This window comes from Dermochelys coriacea, chromosome 10 (genome assembly GCF_009764565.3).
Source record: "Dermochelys coriacea isolate rDerCor1 chromosome 10, rDerCor1.pri.v4, whole genome shotgun sequence".
NCBI lineage: Eukaryota > Metazoa > Chordata > Testudines > Dermochelyidae > Dermochelys > Dermochelys coriacea.
This window is the reverse complement of record NC_050077.1, coordinates 22,670,748-22,693,685: the sequence shown is the minus strand read 5'-3', so window position 1 is coordinate 22,693,685 and position 22,938 is coordinate 22,670,748. Positions and strand designations below refer to the sequence as shown.

The 22,938-nt window shown below is 42.1% G+C and overlaps 1 protein-coding gene across 1 annotated transcript; it reads left to right on the top strand.

Moving 5' to 3' along the window:
• Positions 1-1,819: 1,819 nt before the first annotated feature.
• Positions 1,820-21,703, top strand: PLA2G10 (phospholipase A2 group X). Its single transcript, XM_038420766.2, is given in 5 exon segments — positions 1,820-2,125; positions 6,917-6,936; positions 6,938-7,083; positions 16,975-17,081; positions 21,474-21,703. Coding segments are annotated over 5 exon segments (474 nt in total). The 5' UTR covers positions 1,820-2,070; the 3' UTR covers positions 21,620-21,703.
• The last annotated feature ends 1,235 nt before the right edge of the window (positions 21,704-22,938 follow it).

Here is a 22,938-nt window from a genome sequence, read left to right as displayed (position 1 = left end):
ATCCCATATATGCAATATGGTCAGATTAAGATCACTATGTGAGCCTCAACTTTTTCATTTCCTAACAAGGGAGTGTTTGAATAGGATAAACCTTAATATTTCATTAACATAAAACTCTGTATTTGATTTCATTGAGCACCATTACTGCTATTATTTTGCCTGCCACACAGTCACACTATAGGAAATGGAATTTTCAAAATTTAACACAATTCTAATGAAAACATCTATTTTAAAAACAGATGCAACATCTCCCTACACTGGAAACCCACTTTGCAATACTAAGAACTTGAAGAGGTAATTATAGCAAAAAGTGGACATGTCATTCCTTTTCATTGCCCAACCTGAGATACGTGAAAAGTAAACCGAATACAAAATGACAAACAAATGGAATGTTAAAAATGCTTTCACACTTTATTATCTAAGATGTATTAGTATCATAGATAAAGAAATGTACTTACATGTGATTTATAAAAGTTAACAGTGTCCATTTAAAAATAGCCAGAAAAAACACAGCATGTGCTCCCTAGGATAGTCTTTTTATTAAATTTTTAATTTCTCTACTTTTCTATAAGCTTCTCTTAAATACCAAGAGTCTCTCCTACCTCCACTCCCATTTCCATCTTCTGTCCCTCTGCTCCTCCCCTCATTTAGCATTCCTCTACTTCAGACCCTGTCTCCTGTCTGTGCCACCTCTCTCACTCAAACATTAACACCCTGACCCTAAACATGAAGATTTGTCATTAGGTCAAGGCAAGGTGACTTTTTGGTTGCCTGCAGTTCCTGCTGACGTGAGCCATTGCTAAGGCTGAGGCTACACTAGGAAAAAAACTCAGACAAGTAGCCAATATTACAGCAGCTAAGCCAGTGGTAGTAATAATGTAAGATGACACGGTGGTTAAACTGTCAGAGGCTAGACTTCACTAGCACTCCATTAATTGCAAAAATTGGTAGCCAAGTAAGTTTCCTGACAAACAAGAGACTAATTTCTGGCTTCTCAAGCACAAAAGTCTCCTCTTTGTGGGTAGGCCCTCTGGCCAGGTCACTAAGGTCCTCCCCTTCTGGAGAATTCAAAGGTCTTCCAGACCCACTGTCTGGCTAGCGGTTCCAACACCTTTGCCACTTTTTTTTTTCCTGAACTGCTTTTTCTGTTTAGAACATGTTGTTCACCTGTTACATATTGTCTAAATCCGAGATTGCTAGCTCTCTGGGGATGGGACGATCTTTGTATTCTTGCTTTGTAGAGTGTGGAGTATAAATAGGTTCTAATCCCTGTTTATGGACTTTAGGCACTGCCACAATAGAAATAATATAAGACTATACTTAGTTCCTTAAAATCCGTATTCTCCCTCACCCCCAAATCCCCCTTTGGTGCCTGGAGAGAGAGTGTGGGTAAGTAGGAGCCTACAGCAGAGAGCAGAGTATCTGACTGCACACAGAACTGATGCATGCAGAGGTCTTAATATTTGTCCCCTGCATTTTCTGATACTTACAAGATTTTATGCTCTTGTGCTGGGGCATTTGAGCATTTGTGGAATTATTACAATGATGATGAATAGTAAGTCCCCAAAAAGAACAGGAGGACTTGTGGCACCTTAGAGACTAACAAATTTATTAGCGCATAAGCTTTCGTGAGCTACAGCTCGCTAAGTCTCCAGAAATAGTACCAAGCTACCCTACAGCTGCAAGAGCGGACTGTCCCTGAGGAGCAGGGCCCTGGAGCCGACAGTCTGGCCATGGAGCCCAGGCGCGGCTCTCTTGCTGCCCAAGGGAACGGTGCCAGCGCTGCACGAGTCTCTCTCCCTTGAATGACGCAGCAGCAGGCGCCCCTCCCCACGGGCGAGATGGAGCCGAGGCAGGGCCTCACGCTCTGCACCCTGGGGCCGTGAGGAACAGGGGGGCCGGCTGAGGGCAACCCTTTATAGGCGGCAGAGGCTGTCCTCACCCACCCACCGCTCGCTGTGCGCAGCAGCCTCTGCAGGGACCGCGAGCCCAGGCTGAGCGCCAGGGAGACAGACGCGCAGCGACTCACCCCCGGCTGCCGGCCACCCGCACGGCTCCGCGGCGCCCCTCATGGGACCCCGGCGCCTGGCCTTCTTGCTGCCTCTGCTGCTCCTGCTTCAGACGGGTGAGTGGAGAGCTGGCGGCCGCGGACCTGCCATTTCGCCGGGACCAACTGCACCGAACACAGGGGAGCTGCCTTGAGCCCATTGGTCTGAAACCAGTTCGGGTTCAACAGAAGGTGGGAAGGAGAGAGACCCCCCCGGAGCGGAGAGAGGGAAGCCGGAGTGAAACGTTCAGGGGTAGAGTGAGTGAGAAATCACACAGTTCTACGGGCTCCTCCAGGCATCGCCTCACAGCGGGGAGCTGGGCTGTATTCGGTTTCACGGAAGGCAAAACCTGTGCTGCACGGGTTCCTGCATACGCTGGGGCGAGCGCAGTTACAATCGTCTGGCAGGCTCCAGCGTCGCAGCCCGTTAGCCTGTATCCGTAAGAAGAAAAGGAGGACTTGTGGCACCTTAGAGACGAACACATTTATTAGAGCATGAGGCTCTCTCCTCTCAGTCCTGGCGCTCGGCCCCCAGCCAAGCCCCCTCTGGAGCATTTATTATGCTCTAATAAATGTGTTCGTCTCTAAGGTGCCACAAGTACACCCTTTCTTTTTTTAATCGTCTGACACTTTCAAATATAACTCTGGGCGAGGATGAGCTGCCTTTTTGGAGTAGGAAGGGCGTGAGGGTAAAGCACGATAATTTGTGTTATTTCAGGAACAAATCACTAGTTCAAGGAGCGGTGGAAAGTTTTTGGGTAAGGTATAACTCAGCCAAAATGAAAAATGGATAGTCCAAGTAGTATTGAAAAATGATCTACCACTTCAGAGAGAATATTTGTAATGCGGACACTTTACAGCTGGCACTCAGAGCTTTTCAGTTTCTTGCCTTCTGGGTTGCTAACTATAACTTTAAGGTTGTGAATATAAAGTAGGTTTTGCATTTCTCACACACACACACCTAAAAAAAAATCAGTGCTATATACAAGAGATTTACATAACAATACTTTAAACTAAAGATTGCAGATCCCAACAAAATATATATTGCAGACCTACACATTTATCCATAGCTCATGTGGAGCATATATAAAACTATTAAAAATATTAAGATGTCAAAGTCAAAATATTAGGAAATGCTAGAATCAAAGATTAGGAAATGCCAGAATCAAGATTGCCTGTACAACCTTAAGTCAGCCCCCTTATGTGGGCACATTATGATATAGTTTTTAATTATGTACTGTTTTTCCCCAGGACCCCTCCCATATTCATTGTCCAGAAGGAACAGTGCTCACTTAGTGAACAGTTATTAAATATTTTATTTTCTCCTTATTGCTCAATTTACTGCACATTTTCAGACCCTGCTCTAATAATTCCATGTTCACTTTTATCCTGGGGTTTTCTGTAGTGCTCTTTAATACAGCATGAGTGTTTTACAATCATTAATGATTTTATTTTCCACAACACCCCATGAGATGAGGGGGGGTGTCTTATCCCCATTTTACAGATGGAGAACTGAGGCAGAGAGAGAGAGCGAGAGTAAGATCCAAAGTATCCATAGGTTTGGATGCCACACTTGAGACACCTAGGACCTGATTTCCCCAAATACTTAGCTTTATATAGGATTTCAGTTGTTCAAAGCACAGCTCCCATGAACTTCAGTTGCAGCTGAGTGCTCAGCTCTGCTGCAGAGTAGACCCAGGGTATCAAGTTGGGTACCCACAAAATGAGGAACACAGTTAATGACCACAAGTGAGAAGTTTGGTTTGAGTGACTTTCCTGCCCTAGGAACTCTGTGGCAGAAGCAGGGATAGAATTCAGTTCTCCAGGGAAGCATTTAACTACCTTAACCATGAGATAGTCCTTTCTCTTCCTGCAATCCCCTGCCTGATTCACTACATACCTCCCAATTTCTGCAACAAATGAATCAGGGATCTTACAGACAGACAGTCTCCTTCATTATAGCATGACTCTACATTTACAGACTCCAGCCTGTGCCCTGAATGAGGCAGGGGTCTTGTGGAAAACAGTCTAAGTACATGATCACATACTATAGAAGAAGAATTCTTCTATACTAATGCAAATGCGCAATGGGACTCAATGAAGGTTCTACTAGGCTCCTTGTCCCAATCCCCCTCCCCCCCAAAACACACACACACACACACACACACACACAGTCTCCAAGTCTGGCTCTGGTCCCCTCCGTATTCAAGTCAGATGGCTTCCTTTTTTATGCTGCCTGGGCTTCTTTGGGGCGGGGGGGACATTGAGAGCATTGGAGAGACAAGCTCTCTCCTCTCAGTTCTGTGGTCATCACCCAACCAAGCCCACTCTTGAGCAACAATTACAGAGAAGACCCAGCTTCTCCAGAAGCCTCAGGCACGCGAGTCACTCTATGGAGACAGGTTTCAGAGTAGCAGCCGTGTTAGTCTGTATTCGCAAAAAGAAAAGGAGTACTTGTGGCACCTTAGAGACTAACAAATTTATTTTATTATGCATCCGATGAAGTGAGCTGTAGCTCACGAAAGCTTATGCTCTAATAAATTTGTTAGTCTCTAAGGTGCCACAAGTACTCCTTTTCTTTCTATGGAGACAGCACATGAACAATCTGGTCAGTACTAGGAGCTGTGAAGCTTGAGCATGCATTGAATCTTGAAAAAATATTAACTGTTAGAAGTCTAGGAAGTCTCTACTAGGCATGTGGAAACATTTTTCAGAAGTGTATAACTTGGCCAATTTGGACAGATTTTCACAAGGAAGTAAAAAGGCATATCCATGACACAAAGGGCTCCCCCTGCTAAATTACTAATCATTGCTCTAAAACAAGGGGGTCAGAGATTTTCAGAGAAAAGTTAATTAGAATTTTTTTTAAACATTGCAAAACAACCTGTAGGCTTGATCTCTGAAGTGGCTGAACTGTTGTGGCTCAAATGTTTAAAACAAAATTGTATCTGAGTAACACACCCCAATATATGTGTGAGTGACACCCCCAATATGGAAAATTTCAGCCCAAAGGATTAAAAATTGGCAAAAGTTGTAAGCAACTGAAGACAGGGTCTTATAATGGGAAGTGTCAAGCAGCCTGAAGAATAGGCAGTGTTATAATGGGCTTCTGTAAATTTATTTAGTTATGCATCATAAATTTTATAAAGTTATGCACCTTAGACCTCAGTGTAAATAAAAATTATTTCCTGTAGCAGATAAAGCTTTCTGGTTCAATGGGTGAACTCTACGTCCTCATCCTCACCCTGCTGAGGGGCACAGACCATCTGCAGCAGCACCCTCTGCCCCAGCACAACCCTAATCGCAGCATGGTGCAGAGAGGTGGTCAGGGGAGGGAGGAGGGACTGGTTTTCACTCTGCAGCAGCAATTCATGCCCTTTGAGCTGGTTCCCTGTTCTGGGTGTTGCAACCTGGCACACTGGGTTGCAGCACTACTTAGGTTTGGAAGTTCTGTAGTGTATTAGTAAATCAAATAAATGAATTATCTCATATCCTGGATAAGTAAAAGCCTAGTTAGGTACGTTAAATCTTATAATTACAGTCCTGGTAAATTGGAGATTACAGTTCCAACATTCTAGCTCTCTCTCTCTCTCCAATTATAATGGGCTCTGCCTATATTCCAACATCCCAATGCTTGAGGTCATAACTGTCAGTCAAACTCTATTCCAATCCTCTCATCTAAGGGTCATTTATAGTCTTCCTTTGAAGTCTAAGTAGAGTCTGTCATAATGAGTAAGTCTGTCATAATGATTGATAATCTGTCAGATTATACAATGGAATTTAAAGCCAACATATCCTCCCCACTACATGACCCAATTTTATTTAATAATGCAGAGGATTCTACTCCAATGAACAATTCAGCTCTTGTTACTTATAATTGAGTGGTATGTAAAAAAGTTCCTAATGATCTAGACATCTAGACATACTGTAGTGGAGGTCTATTTTTGCAATAAAAATAAGGGGGGCCAGCCCTGTGGGATTACTGCCCTCCCCAAAGGGCTAGGGGTCCAAGTTGGTATCCCCAAGGAATTCGCACCATCCATTTCACTTTAGTTAATGGACACAAAGCAGCTATGAAATCTTAACTGCATAGTCAGGTAGAAACAAACAAAAAATCATAATTAAGAGTTCTTATGCTGAACTCACTACTGTGTTTCTACAACTGTATATACACTATCCAAAGACTGATTATGCAAGAGTCTTGCCCAACACATGTATACCATTGTAGTAACACTGCAAGTTACACTGAGCTAAGGTCGTAATTATAATTATAACAGTTAGAAACCCAGGAAAGAAATCCTCCCTGCCCCACATCCAGCCCTATTCCTCCCCTGCCAGGGGTCCCTGCAAAGGAGTTACCATCACATTCTGGAATAGGCAGGAGCCCATGAATTGGGCACCCTGCCCCAACAGTGGCACAGGCTCCCCCCAAACTGCAGCTCCCCGTCAAGCCAGACAGAAACAGACCAGCTTGCACCTCCTCCCCCAAAAGCCTGCTGGATCAACATTTCCTGTTGGTCCACAGCCCCAGGAGGAGCTGCCATGGCCTTTGGAGGAGGACCTGGCAGGCAGAGTTCACTCCAAATCCTTCCTAATTTTTAAGTCTGTGGCAGAGCTGGCAATTAAACCCAGATGACCAGAGTCTTAGTGCAAAACCTTAACACAAGGCCTCTGTAGGAAGCATGAGATTACCACTTTACTATGCTCTTAGTAGTATGGTTAAAAAACCAGCATTTAAACATTAAAACCTCTAACAGAGTAAAGACCACATTAACAGTTTCAAATAACTGAAGCTCTAAATAAGTGCATAGTGAACATTCTCGGAAAAATTATTCAGATACTGAGTGAAGCATCTTGGTTTTTCTTTAGATTATAAAGGTGCTTTGGGAAAAAAAACATTCTAGGAATCGAAGAGGAATCCTTGAATTAGCTGGAGCCATTAAATGCAGCACAGGACGTACTCCTTTTGCCTATCTACGTTATGGATGCTATTGTGGTCTGGGAGGGCAAGGCTGGCCCAAGGATAAAGTAGACTGGTAAGAGAACACATTTATATTTAACCAAAATACTGGATTTAACACGAGAACGGTAGGGGAGAGAATAAAATAGGCTGTAAATCAGGTAAGAATTTAGCCTATTTAACACTAGTTGGGTGTATAAATAGAGGCAGTATCTGGCCCAGTGGGCAAGGTGTAGCTTCAGAGTGCTAAAATTCCATTGCAATGAAATTTTTACACGAGTCTTCCTTGCCTTTGAACTCCGCTCAGTGAGTTGTACTAACTTTATAGGATGAGTTCACCGCTTTGCTACTGTTATTGTTTGACCGAGTGTCCCAGACTTCATTTTATAATCCATCTTCTCAGAGGAAGTTTTAAAGCTCATCCCTTTTTGAGTTCTGTATATCAGAAATGATGGTAATGTTATCACAAGGATAAAATGCAGCCTTTTTGCCTTTTGTAATGAAGAGCTGGAAGGATATTCTTGTCAGTGGGCCAAATAGGCACAGAGAGATGTTCTTCCTGCCCAAGCTTCCTTACAAGAGCAGAGGAGCCAAGACATCATAAAAAGTCAGTTCAGCCTAAAAGGCACCCAAATCTATGACCACCATGGTGATCATTCAAAGAGCACCAAGGTGCCAAATCTTGGGACATTCCCTTGTAAGGTACAAGCCACAATTTAGAATTAACTCCTCAAATGTTGGTAGCAGTTCAGCAAATGGACTGAGACCCCTAAATATGAGACTTTATCAAATTCAGAGCTGGGAAATCTGGTCTCCCCTGTGAAATATGGTCTAGGGTCACCCAGCTCTGAAAGCCGAGCAGATAGTGGCAGCTCCTGCCCGGGCATGCAGCTCTGAAGGCATGCTAGCGAAGCACAGCACTTTAGTCAGTAAGGGTGTGTTACATCCTTGAAACATGCTATTTATGCCATGACAAACCTGTAAAAATTGTGTGATTTCTCTGTGATTTAAGGAGACCCCCTACCTATATTCCACAGCGAACCTATGCTCTTTTGGAATCTATGCTCTTCCACCCTATTGAAAGGCATACCCTCAATCACCACACACGAGAGATTGCATACCCAGTTTTACCACAGAGTACTAGACCAGAAAATACCCTAGGTACAACAAAGGGAGTCTGTGACAGGGCAGAGTGGCCCCGCACTGATACCGCAGGGGTTAACCTTTCCTTTCTGACAGAGGAAGCCCCGCCCCGGAAGCCCTGCTAGGCATGCTCCAACTGGAGAATAGGTATAAAAGCCTGCAAAGGTACTCAGTCTAGGCTGACCACCAGAGTAGAGAGAGACACACTGCCAGCTCCCGAGGAGGGACAGCCAACGCTCCAGGATCCAGCCAAGCCGGGACGCACCCGGCGTCCCAGACGGAGGTCTCAACAGGAGGGGACGGACCGGAGGCCCTGCTCCCCGATGTGGAGAACACAATGTTGAGGGTAGAAAGTGACCCAAGGGAACTTTAGAGACAAGCAGCGTTAAAGCTGCACTGATGCTCGGCGTGCTGTGGGCGGATCACCACCAAGCTAAGCGCGAGGGGAAACCCCGCCAATAGGAGAGCCCTTGGTCAGGACCCTGGAGAGGGCGGGCCTGGGTCCCCCTACCACTCTGGCCGTTGGGCCACACTGCCTGGATACTCAGGGCAAGCTAGATGGACTCTGGCCATTGGGCCACGCTGCCCCGACCACAGGGTGAGCATGGGGAAACCGGCCATTGGGCCACATTGGAACGCCCATTGGAACTGGAACGGGCATGGGAACTTGAGTGGCGAGGCCCCAACACCCCATCAACCCCTGCCACAAAGGGGCACTATGGTGCCAGACCCATCAGAGTCCTTTATCTAGAGGAAATAAAGGGGCACCATCCTATACTAGACCTCAGCAGACTCAAATATATACAGCATCACAAGTTCAGAATGGTAATACTTGCCTCCATCATCCCATTGCTCCAAACTCAAGATGAGGTCACTGCTCCAATTTGCATATCACCATCCATTTGGCCCACAAGAAATACTTGATTTACTGTGGGCAAGGATGCACTTGATCATCATCCCCTTTCTGCAGGGGAGGCTATAGTTCTGGGAATGGTGCAGTCAGCATGGAGTGACTAAGATAGCTCTGCACTTACCAGGTGTCAGCAACAATCTGGTGGACTTTTTGATAAGGAACGTGGCAACCAGCTGTCAGCAGTCACTGAAGAAATCCATCCTGGAACTGATATTCCATTGGTATTGCAACTCCCACAATACACTGTTTGCCATGGCAGACAATGCCAAGTGCAGGAATTTCTGCTCCAAAGGAGATATGAGCTCTGGCTCCCTTCTAGGTGCCTTGTACAGCAGTCGTTGACACCAGCAAAGTAAATCTTCCCACCGATCTCCAAGATCATATCCAAGCTATGGTCATGATGGTCAAAATTGCCTCTGCCAGTAGTGGGTTATCAGACCACCTACATATGCCCACCCATTTCCCCATATGCCTTCTCACCTGTTCACACATGTTTTCATAAACCTATAGTTAAATATTGCTCCCAGGCCCAATTACTGCTTCTGATGACTTAGATGTCGGGTGGTTGAGCAGGACTGCTAAAAATTACTCCCTGCAGGTCCAAGAGATCGTTTTACAGTGTCAAACCCTCCACTAGGAAGCCTTACTTCTTGAAGTGGAAAAAGATTTTCCATGCAGGCAGGTCAGGGTGAACTCAATGTGAAGCCAGTGGAGGCCCCAATACCAAAGATTCTGGACTGCATACTGCTGCTGAAGCAAGCAGGCCTAGCCTTTTAAATGGAGCTGAAGTCCATCTGGCAGCAATAGCAGCATGTCACACCCTAATACAGTCACAATCAATCTTTTCATATTCCACGGTATTGAGATTCTTCAAGGGCCTTCTTCATGCCTGCCCTATGGTTAGAGATCCTGCTTCCACATGGAAGCTTGATGTGGTTCTAGAGCTCCTGGAATCTCAATTCAAACAGTTAATGTAATGTTCGTTATACCACCTCACCATTACAAGTCTCTCTCATAGCCATCACGCCAACATTGAGAGTGAGAACTGCAAGCTCTCCTGGCAGGACAGCAACATATATCCTTCCATGATTACAAAGTGGTGATTAAACTGCACCCAAGATTCATCCCTAAAGTGTTCTCAGAATTTCCTGTGAACCAGTATTATTCTACAGGTGGTCTTTTCTCAGCTGCAGTCATCAGTAAATAAGCTTCATACATGTCCAGGGCCCTGCTTTATTACAAGGGCCAAAGGCCTCAATTTTTCGAAATAGAGACATCAAGAAGTTCCTCCTCCTCCTCATCCAGTAGTGAAAATAGTTCTAGTGAGTCAGAAGATGAGGGGGCTAAGCCTTCTCTGCCTATGTCAATGCCATACTTGCAGCCACAGCCTGCTATGTCTGCCATACCACAACAGGCCAACCGTGACATAGATGCCAGTCATAACAAATCTCAAGAAAGTGGTGGCCATATGATGAATACACTAAGAAATGACTTGCTGCTGAGTGAATCTGGAAGTGACAGTGATGACTGAACAAGATTTTGGCCTACAGTAATTGTGATTCTTAGAGATGCTGTAGTAAGTGTGGATTCTATGACCTATGTGCCATCCCTGCTTTTTTAAGTCAAAGCCCTTGTAGCTAAGGAATTGCAAGGGAGCTAAGGAACGTTTGTGGCTGACCCACCCTTTATCACTCAAACTTTAAGGTCAGAAGGGACCATCATCATCTAGCCCGGGGTAGGCAAACTTTTTGGTTCGAGGGCCATATCTCAGTGGGGAAATTGTATGCAGAACCTTAAATGTAGGGCTGGGGCAAGGGGTTGGGGTGCGGGAGGGAGTGTAGGCTGTGGGAGGGGGTGCAGTGTGCAGGAAGGGGCTCAGGACAAGGGGTTGGCATGCAGGAAGGGTGTGAGGTGCAGGAGTGGGCTCAGGACGGGGGTTGAGGGCTCAGGGCAGGGGGCTGGGGTGCAGGAGGGGTGCGGAGTGCAGGAGGGGGTTCAGAGCAGGGGCTTGGGTGCACTGGGGGTTCAAGGCACAGGGTTAGGGGGCTTAGGGCAGGGGGTTTAAGTGTGGGGTGCAGGAGGAGTTTGGGGTGTGGGCTCCAGCCCAGCGTCACTTACCTTCAGCAGCTCCGGGGTCGCAGTGGCATGCAGCAGGGCTAAGGCAGGCTCCCTGTTTGCCCTGGCCCTGCGCCACTCCCGGAAGTGGCCAGCATGTCTGGCAGTGGCTCCTGGGGGTGGGAGCTGCGGTGGCAGTGCCTGCAGGCGAGGGCAGCATACAGCCCTCCGCCTCACCCAAGGGGCCACAAGGATGTGGTGCTGGCCACTTCAAGGAGTGGCGCAGGGCCAGGAAGCCTGCCTTAGCTCTGCTGCGCCACGGGACTGGCAATCCCCCAAGCTGGACTGAAAGTCTTGACGGGCCAGATCTGGCCCATAGTTTGCCCTCCCCTGATCTAGCCTGACCTCCTGCACATTGTAGGCCACAGAATCTCACCCACTCCTGTAATAGACCCCTAACCTCTGGCTGAGTTACTGAAGTCATCAAATCATGATTTAAAGACTTCAAGTTACAGAGAATTCGCCATTTACACTAGTTTAAACCTGCAAGTGACCTGTGCCCCATGCTGCAGAGGAAGATTAAAAACCCCAGGGTTTCTGCCAGTCTGACCGGTGGAAATTCCTTCCCAATCTCAAATATGGGAATCAGTTAGACTGTCAGCATGTGGTCAAGACACCAGCCAGACACCTGGGAAAGAATGCTCTGTAGTAACTCAGAGTCCTCCCCATCTAGGGTCCCATCACCAGCTGTTGGAGATGATTGCTGCTAGCAGTTGCAGATCAGCTACATGCCATTGTAGGCCTTCTCCTCATACCATCCCCTCCATAAACTTATCAAACTCTGTCTTGAAGCCACTTGTTTTTTTCCTCCACTACTCCAATTGGAAGGCTGTTCCAGAACTTTACTCCTCTGATGGTTAGAAAACTTGGCCTAATTTCAAGCGTAAACTTGCTGATGGCCAGTTTATATCCATTTATTCTTATGTCCACAGTGTTGTTTAACTTAAATGACTCTTCCCGCTCCCTGGTATTTATAGAGAGCAATCATATCTGCCCTGAGCCTTCTTTTGGTTTGGTTAAACAAGCTGTTCCTGTCTGTTTCTGGTAAGTCTTTCAATGGTTCCCCAGCTACGCCCCAAGATTTTCAGCTTAGCTTCCACAGCTCTTCACCATGTATTTTTGGGCAGCCTCATTTTTGCTTGCCTTCATGTGTCCATCTTATTGCTACTCTAGTGATGGAATCATTTTCCATCTGAAGCATATGGCCAATCCGTCTCTAACACCTCCTGGCAATGACAGTGCTCATCATTGGAGGAGCTTTGCTGCTGCCCTAAACACCAGAGGCATAATGGAAACAGGATGATGATGAAACAAGCCAAGCTCACTGAGTTTCCTCTCATAAGGTAGGTTTTCCATTCCTTGGATCATCCTAGTAGCCATTCTCTGCACCTGTTCCAGTTTGAATTCATCTTTCTTAAAAGAGGAGACCAGAATTGCACACACTATTCCAGATGAAGTTTCACCAATGTCTTGTATAATGGTACTAACAGTTCCCTGTCTCTACTGGAAATACCTCATCTGATGTATTTTAGGACTACATTAGCCTTTTTTCACAGCCACATCACCTTGGCAATTCAGTCATCCTGCGATCAACCAACACACCAAAGTCTCTCTCCTCCATCACTTCCAACTGTCATCCCCATTTTATAGCAAAAAGATTTGTTAGTCCTTAAGTGCATGCCCTTGCAATTTGCACTATTAAATTTCATCCCATTTCTATTACTCCAGTTTTCAAGGTCATCCAGATTTTCTTGTATGATATTCTTGTCCTCCTCCATATTGGCAATACCTCCCAACTTGGTGTCATCTGCAAATTTTATTAGCACACTCTTGCTTTTTGTGGCAAGTCAATAATAAAAATGGGCCCCAAGACCTTCCTTGAGGAATTCCACTAGTAACCTCCCTCCAGCCTGACAGGTCATCTTTCAGTATGACACACTGAAATCTCCCCTTTAACCAGTTCCTTATCCACCTTTCAATTCTCATATTAATCCCCATCTTCTCCAATTTAATTATTATTTTGCCATGTGGAACTGTATCAAGTACCTTACTGAAATCCAGATAAAGGAAATGCAGAAGATCTAATGTCTAAAAAAAGACATTATCTTCTCAAAGATGATTGGGTTGGTCTGGCACAATCTACCTTTTGAAAAGGCATATTGTATTTTATCCCAGTCACCTCTATGTCCTTAACTACTTTCTCTTTCCAAATTTGTTCCAAGATGTTGCATATAAGTGAGGTCAAGTTAACAGGCCTGTAGTTGCCTGGATTACTCTCTCACCCTCCTCTTTCTTAAAAAGAGCAAATATATTAGTAATTTCCTGTCATAAGGAGTTTACAGATTCATTAAAATTCCTTGCTCTTGGATTTGTATGGAAGCACATAAACACAAGCATGCATAGCCCCAAAGACACTGTGAAAAATAAGATCTGGTTAGGTGCACATGAGTGGTTACAGTGGGATCCATATGGATGTCAACATCTTAAACTACACTTGGTAGTAACCATACTTTGATCTTTCAGCTACAAAATGCCTGCTCTAAAGATAATCATTGGGAATATGAACCTACTAAGACACTCCCCTCCTCTGCATTATCTGTTGCACCACAAATTCGGGATGTTGGTACCCTAACAGTAAATGGTATTGTAAGCAACAGGAAAGCAGAACTTTATTTTGAATATTTCTTTAGGGCTAGAATATACAAACATCACATTTTAAACACCTTTGTTGTACTGAAATCTTGACTGTAGGCGGAGTAAATGTTATGATCCTGTGGCTGGTTATTTGAAGCTTTTGAATGTAACATCTGACATTTATTTTGTAGACAATTCTATGGAAGGTAATTGCTACTTTAATTACTAAATTAGGAATAGAGATGGAAAGAAGAGTATTATCTTTGCTTGTGGTCACTGTAACCTCAAATCCTTCATTCTGGGGTATATTTTTTCAGATGCCATAAAGAGCCCCTGGTGACAACCCAGCTTCCTGCTTATAAAATATGGCTAGCTATTTGTGGTATGGGGTTTAGTGGATACACAGCTTGCCTTCTTTTGTCTTGGTTTTTAAGATCTCTTTACGGAGCTTCTCAATTTGGACAGCAGTTAGAAAGTACAAGACCTTTATGAAGACTTGGGCTTCACAAAGGGCAGCTGAGTTCTTATTCTCCCTGTTTTATTTCTTTGATGTTTTGATCACATCCCTACAGCTATGTTACTTTCATAAAATCAAAGCAAGACACAGCAATTCTTAAATACACTTTTGTATTTAAGCATTTGAAACAAATGAATTAAAATTAATTCCTAAACTTCAGCTAGGCAAAGGCTTGTTTTGTTTTTCCACAAACATAGTAAATTTTAACTCCATGAAGCAGCAAAATCTAGTAGTTAGAATATGGTGCAGAAAACCATGACTTTCTGGCCTATATTTCTGACTACCCCAGTCCTGCTGAGGGAGTTTGGATAAGTCACCAATTTTTTCTGTGCTTTGTTTCTTTATCTGTCAAATACATATATTTACCTACACCACAAGAGCATTGTGAAACTTTGCAATCTTTAGATGAAGGGTCATGTTGAGCTGCCAAGTATTAGTTTAACAAATTATAGCAAAAAAAAAAAATCACTTGTTTATTCACTGTTGGCAGCAATTTGTAAAATCAAGACAAAAATAAAAACTTGATAGTGCTGAAAGTCAAAGCACTACTTTTTAATCTTTGTAGGTCCAGATCCTAAAAAGCGAATCATGCCAATCTAGGAACTATCTAAAAAAATCATATACGCACTACAATACTATATTTGTTTGTCACCAGAAAAGACCAGATGTCATCACTGAACAAAAAGGGCTCACTAACGCATCCGACTCTCCATCTGAACAGAGAAGAATGTACCAGTAATTATTGCATAGTTAAGACTCCAGAATTTGTAGCAGAGCCTACAGCCGCCTAATTCCAGAGCCCCCCAAAATGTCCCCAGTTGTCAAAGGTTGTTGCAAGAGTAGTGACTTAAGAATCAAGAAGGTTTACGAAATGCTAGCAATTTTACAATAAAATACTATTTCCTATATAGCTTTTCTATATTAGCCGTGTTAATTATGAAGGCTTTTAAAAAAAACAAACCAAACAGGAAGGGTGAGTCATTTTGAGTTATCCCCAAATTTTTTCTAAATTAGCAACTCAATTTCATTCACTAAATGACACTTACCAACTTAATTCAGCAGTGCTGTCCAAATAAATCCCAATTAAGCAACAATTCTGCTTTTATTCTGATTAAACAGTAGTCATGTCTGTTCACTGTAGGGCCAAACACTCTACAAGAATTGCTTGGTTCTCTACCACAATTAAGGGTCAGTACAGTATAGCTTAAGTAATGTCTTTATTTAAACAATACTATTTCATAATAGACCTTACTGTCTTATCTTCTTTAGTAATAAAAACCAAAAATGGATGCCCTTAACTGTGGCAGACAACTGTGCCAGGGTACTATTATACTGCACACTTTTCATGATGTGTAGTGTACATATCCATGTAACCCCCTCCAGGTATAAATAGCAATGGAGACAGTGAGGCACAGCTTAGGCAAGTAAAGACACACCTGAAGGGAGTACATACTTGAGTGTGTGGGGCTATGGGCCACGTAGGATATGTACTCCACTAATACCTGCACTCTTCAGACTTGTCTTTACTCTGCTTGCCTAAACCACGCCTCAACAGACACATTGCTATTTGTAGCAATGTAGCCTCCAGCTGCCAGCCCGCTGCTGAAGCCCTTCTCCGCACTGCAGGAAAAAATTCTGGCAGTGGGGCAAGGTTCTGCCAGCTCCCTGATGCTGAACCCCTCCCTCCAGCAGACACGGGAGCTACATAAATGCACTACATGCTACCAAAAGAGGGGTGTAGTGTGGACGTAGCTGTAGTGTGACTGGGCCCTGTCACTCGGCAGTTTCCTGGGAGACACAAAGCTCACTGTGATTAGAGAATACTGCCAAAATATCCTGATAGGATCATTTGAGAGCAAAAAAATACACACGCAGCTAGATTAGCTAATGTGGATCTTAGATATTCTGCCTGTTTTCTTCAGTAGTGGTTAGGATATATGAATAAACATGGCAAAAGAATGTTGCTCAAGTGCTATACTACATTTAAAGCCCATTACCTATTCTCTCATTAAGACTCTTGACTGGATCTAGAAGAATTTGTTCATGGAGACATTCAGTGTTTTGTGGTTGCACAGCCTATGTACGGTACACCCTCGCTATAACTCCCTTCATTATTACAGACCTTCAGCTATAATGTAGTGGTCCCTGGATCCCAACTACAGTACAGTACTGTAAAAAAAGGATGTTGCACATGCATGCACAATTTTTGTGCGGCATCATACGTTAAGCCCAAGGGCAGAAACTAAGGAGTGGGCCCACATCCAGCCTCCCAGGGCTGAAGCTCTGCTGCGGCAGGGGCCGACAGCCTGACCCTCGCTACCATGGCTGAAGATGCATAGATCACCTAAAATCATCTTCTGTGACCAATTCCTAGCCTTAAGTATCATTATTATTTTATTAATTATGCTAACTCCTTTATCTAAGGCAACTTCATTAACTTACTCCAGCAGTTTCGTTCCTTCGATTGTCCTTTCGCTATAAAGAACCCCTGGCTATAACAAAAAGGAATGGATCCCAACAGGTTTGTTATAGTGAGAGTGTACTGTGGTAATAGGGAAGTGTGCCAACAAAAGCATTACAAACATTACATGACCACACAATATTATAGTGAGACAAACATAAATCCATCTTTTTATTGCTGTCAGGTGCTGTTTTAAGCATGACTGCTGCTACAGTAAAGCAGAGCAAGCAGGCTGTAAGCCCAAGATAGAGAGCTATAACTGGGAATGTGAAGACAATGCTGCTGTGTGTGGTGAGTAATTAACTCTATTCCCTTTCTGGCACATGTCCATGGAAGACCACCACAATGCCAGTCTGCTACTTGTAACTTCCTTATTTTGTCCTCCTTTCTTTGTTTTTGGCCCTTCTTTCTTTGCACCATTTCTATTAACACTCCTAATGCTCCTAAATTTGTTCATTTCTAAAGTTTCAGCTTCAGTGAGATTCAAAATAACCACAGCTTTAAAATGAGGGATCACAAACTGACGATTTTTCTATGACTGGGTATACATAACCAATCTTTTATGTACAGCAATACAATCAACTTTAAAAAGTTAATCACCAATCACATACAATTTTGCATTCTGTCATGCTACTAGAACCACACTATGCTACAATGCTATGATCACAAATTGAATCTTCATCATCAAGAAGCCACTGCCAATAGTAGACTCAGAAACTGAAGTACTTTCAAATGCATCTTACAATTTACACATAGTGGGAAATGCTTCTCCACATCTGAATATTCAAAATGAACATAAGCATATCTGGGATGTTTGTCATTTCCATGCACTTTAGTACAGTGATTCTGCAATTTTTCCATTCTTTGCCTACTTTTTCCCCACCCCCAAAAACAAAATAACACACACACACACACTCCATAAGCCACCTTTCCTCCCAGCTACTAGTTCCTTGCTGCTGGGTTCCGAAAATGTTTCACACTGCAGCCTAATGGGACTAAGCCTCCACTTAGTCGTGGCTATAATTTATGAACCACTGCTTTAGTATACGTAATAATGCGCTACATTACATATGGGAGCAACATGCCCACAGGCCACACAAAAACCGCACTCTCTTTTTGAAAATACGTAGAAATTCATACTTCAGAATTCCTTGGGTCATTATTTTCTTGCTCACAGCATCTTGATAATGTGTTTTTTCTCCCGTAAGATTTAAACTACAATACATTTGCTAAACTATGGGAGGACAGAAGGGGAATGCTAAGTAATGACAAGACCAGCTGATAAAAACCATGTAAAATTAAGAAAAGCAAAACAATCTGGTTATACAATAGCTACAGTCTGTCAAATTGATCAAGTACTCATTTCCTAAATTAATGCATCAGGCCCCACAGGAAAATCTCCCATAGAAGTCAGGATAGGAATTCATTGAGCCCTAAAATTTGGATAAGGAAAACTAATGTGAAAGAGGAACTACATGGGATTCACATTTAGAATATGCATGCTCAACAAAAATGCTGCTTAAACAATTTTTTTCAATGCACCAGAGTTTCAGCTGTAAGCTTTAACATACCTTCAAGAGGCAGAATAGAATTATGAGTACTGTTCAAGTTTCCTTCTCTTGGAAGGAAGACAAATTATTTCCCTTCAGCCGCTAGAAATATCTTTAGTGGAGAGCCAGAAACAAAGATTGAAATATGGGAACTAAAGTTATGTTACCTAGACAGAATTTTGCTCAGATTAAATCAAAAGTAATGACATTAGAAATCAAAGACTTCACTCAGATTGACAGCACACAATAAGATTCAGAGTGGAAAAATTTTGCTGTAATTATGACTTAAATGTTTGAAGTGGGGAGGAAGGTTTTCTGTAAAACTTCGCTCTCAATTTTACAACAGTAGCCAAACATTACAATGTAAATTGTCTCAGTAATTCTGCAATGTGTATGGTATAACTCCTACAGCCACAATTATTTTATGTATCTTTTGTTAAATCTTTACTGTTCTCTCTTCCCATCTCTACCTAGTTTACTGATGAATATCTTAATTGCAGTTACTTTGAAAACTACTTAAAGAAGTCAGTCTTGGAGGTTATTAATCCTTCCTGAAGACGACTTCCACAAAGTTTTTATACCTGCTAATAGCGATTCCAATCACTATCAATCAAGAGAGTGCGTGTTGATTCTTCCATTATTATTGTTACCAACTTAATTTGATACACCTAGAGGGAAGCATGCTTTGCCATCATACACCTGACCCCACTGTAAATTAGAGAAGATTATATTCTATTTATGTAGCTAAATTTTGACATAAAATTGGTTCTGGTTTCAAGAGTGAAGATTGGGAAAGGGGGGAGACCTTTCTAATACCAAGTATACACACTACAGAGACTGGAAGTTAACAGATAGTAATTTGTTTAATATCTTTGTCCAGACTCAGTAACTTGTACCTATCTTTTAGCTTTCTATCTTTCATTTGGTCACCTGACCCCCTATTTTTATAACTGTGCAGAGAATAGTAAAGCAAAACAGAAGCTGAAGAGGTTATTCTGTGATTAAGTTTACCAAAAGAAGGAAGGATTAAGCCCACAAAAGTTGTAAACTTAGTATTCGTGGTCTCAGCAAGTTTAATTCTACCTGCTTAAACTAAGTTTTTCATTACAAGATTACATAAAACTTGGCAACACAACATGCTGTAGTATTTGACAAATTGTAAGACAAAATTTACCTCGCATGTAATTGTAGTTCCAACTGTATTGTTACTGCAGAGGTAAACCCTGGGAACAAAAACCCTGTAGCCATCTAGAAAGCAATTACTATTGGCACCACACAAAAATATGGACACTGATATGAAACAGGAAGTTGTCTCGCCAGTAGGTTTCTTACTGTCACTTACTCCTTCTTACAGATATGATATTTAGCCAATAGAAAGGGCACATTTTGAACTTAATTTGTTTTGCTCAGGTGCATTTGAGAATTAGTTTTAATCTAGCATATTTAAATGTATGTAATGCTGCATTGGGGGACATGTCTAGATTATGACAATAAGTCATGTTTAAGATGCACTATTTTAAAGTTATTAACCAGCCAGTGCTTTTGATCAATTTTAGGTGTCCATGGACTTATCACTTTTTTTTAAAAAAAAGGTATTAAACCATTTCTACAGTAGGATTACAAATGTTAACCAACACATTTTAACCATTTTTTAAAAAATATGGTCTAAAGGCCTCAAAAGCCTTCTAGTAACAGCCAAAATAAGTTAACTGCATGCTTGTGATATACAAAGTATTAAATTTAGGGTGCCAGACATGCCAGAAAGGAGGCAAAGTTTGGGGTGGGAAAGGGAGAGTGCTGTTCTGCATTCTTCTCATTTAAGATCTTGTCTATTCTACAGATGTAACCTGCTCTGAGATCTAACATGGTTATGTTTCAAGCACAGGTCCATTTCATAGCATGGACTAGATCTTAACTGTTACTGTGCCAACACCTTGGAGTGACTCAGGGACAGAGTTAAAGATCCACTCTATGCTTCTCAATTCAACTTTGATTTAACAGTGTCAGAAGCCACCTGATATAAGTAGGTCCTCCAAGACTGTTGTACTTGCTCTCTACAGAAAGAAAAGGAGTAGTTGTGGCACCTTAGAAACTAACAAATTTATTTGAGCATAAGCTTTCGTGAGCTACAGCTCACTTCATCCAATGTAGTGAGCTGTAGCTCACGAAAGCTTATGCTCAAATAAATTTGTTAGTCTCTAAGGTGCCACAAGTACTCCTTTTCTTTTTGCGAATACAGACTAACACGGCTGCTACTCTGAAACTTGCTCTCTACAGGTCACTGTATACTACAAATACCTGATCAAATACCAGAGTTGGAGAAAATAAAAAGACCATGTTACTGCAACATGACAGTTACAAACAAAACCTTTGTGAAAGACACAGGAAACAAGTTTTTGTAAGGTTAAATTGCACCTTGCACACTATATTCAACAGCCTATTTAACAAGTCATGTTGTATAAATGAGTGAGTTAAGTTTACTGTAGAAGTCTAGCACCTTTGCAACTCAATTTTATAGTACGTAAGTCTAAACTTTTAATGTTACATCTTTTACAAGGGCATTCATTCTCTGTATGTATTTAAGAGCCACTTCTCTCACACAGTTCTGACTAGAGCAGAGGGAGAATACAAAACAATTACCATTACTCCTTTCTGAAGAGGAGTTAAACTAATAAAATCTCTCCATTTTGTAAACATCAGAGGATTAAAAGGTAACTCTTCACTGAGGGTTTGCTCCTCCCAACATAATTAGCAGAATTAATTACTCAGCTAAAATGAGCTCTGCAGATGGGATTGCTCACAAATCCTCTCTCCTCTCCTCCCACTATCTCCATCTGCAGGGAGGTATCATCATCATCATCTAGGTTCAGTCTAGCCCAGTAATTTGGGAGAATTCTGGTTTACCACTAATCAAGTACAGCACAACATTTCAAAATATGTAAAGAACAGTAGAGGAGGAAAGAAATCACAATTGGTTAAAATAAAAGGCTTGTTACAAAAATTAAATTATACAGGAATAAACTAACATTCAGGACAATTTTCTGAATACTACATTTACTGCTTACTGTTACCATTTGATGTTCTTTAATTACTTTAAGAACCATTTGTACTTTGTTTTCATTTTCTTTTCCAGATTCACTAGAAGACAAATGCCAAAAAATAGTGTGTGAATGTGACCGCAAAGCTGCCAAGTGTTTGGCTAAAGCCCCTTATTACTCAAGGTACATTTTCTGGCCAGATTTTGTATGTGGTGACAATCACCCAAAGTGTAAGTTTTAATGAAACAGGAGGACACTACTCTAATTTTTATAAAAATCTGTATGTGCTTTTGAATTTAAAAAATAAAATTTCTCCCATCAAAAAGGATAGTGGTGATTGATTTTTTCCAACAATGTTTTTGTGCATGCCTAGTTTTCATAATGCATAAGCTAAAAGGAAATTTCGTGGTTCTTAACAGCTGGAACACTGTAGCAGCTTTCGCAGACTAAATATAAAGAACAATTTTATCAGAGATTTCTAATAGTCTGTGAACCTTTATCATCACAAGCAGCAATGGAATGTTAACTATGGGAAAAGCCTCTAGAACACCAGCTTTCACCATGTTATTCACTGCAAGCTACCCATTATCTATCACCCACATATGCAAAACAGCAAGTAGGGATGGAGTGAAAACCTCCATTTTTAAATTTCATTTGAATCCTGAAGCTAGAATTTTATAAATAGATTTAGCCTAGGGAAAGGCACACTCAAAGTGACACTGTCAACTAAGGAAGGGCTTTTAACCTTTGTTATTAGCAACACTTTTGATAACCAACAATAGTTTACTATTCACTAAATCATTAAAGTTTTAAATTTCACTTAGTCTAGGCAACACAATTAGACTATTTAGCTTCACTGTCTTGTTGAGTATTTAAATAAAATAATAAAATAATAATAATAATAATAAAAAAGACATTAAGTCACTGACTGTTAAGTTTGTGTCAAACCCTGGTCCCTTTGTACAACTGGAGTCAGAATTCCATAGAGATCAAGGAAAAGAAATCCTGCCTGCCTCCCACATTCCCAGATATAGAGCAGCAACACAGATACTAATGGCCACTAGTGTGGCCTCTAGGCTGCAGCAGCTCCATGGTCGCAAGCTGCAGCCTCATTCCACAAAGGTAGATGTGATGAGTGGTTAAGCCACTAGGACCCATCTCTCTACCCCAAAGCGTGTTGAACCAGAGGAATTCTCCAAAGACCACAGCTACACGATATGGATTCCTGTATTCTGTCCTCCCTTTTACACAAAGAGTCCTGACTCAACATGCAGGGCACAGGATCTATATACTACAATACTCAGAAGAGAACAGTTTTGCTTTACAGGAATGTAAAGTTGGGTTGCACTGTTAGGTAAGCAAACTTTAAAGTTTGGGGCTTCTCTTCAGAAAAGCTTGAAATTAATGAGTACTGTATAATGAATTTTTTTCATAACTAATTGTGAACATCCACGTTTTCTGAAAAACAAAAATCTTGTGTCCGTTGTGATCTGTCTAAATTTAAGCCAGCAGATTTGCTAAAAGTTATTGGTTAATTACAGTACAGTACAAAGTAAATGT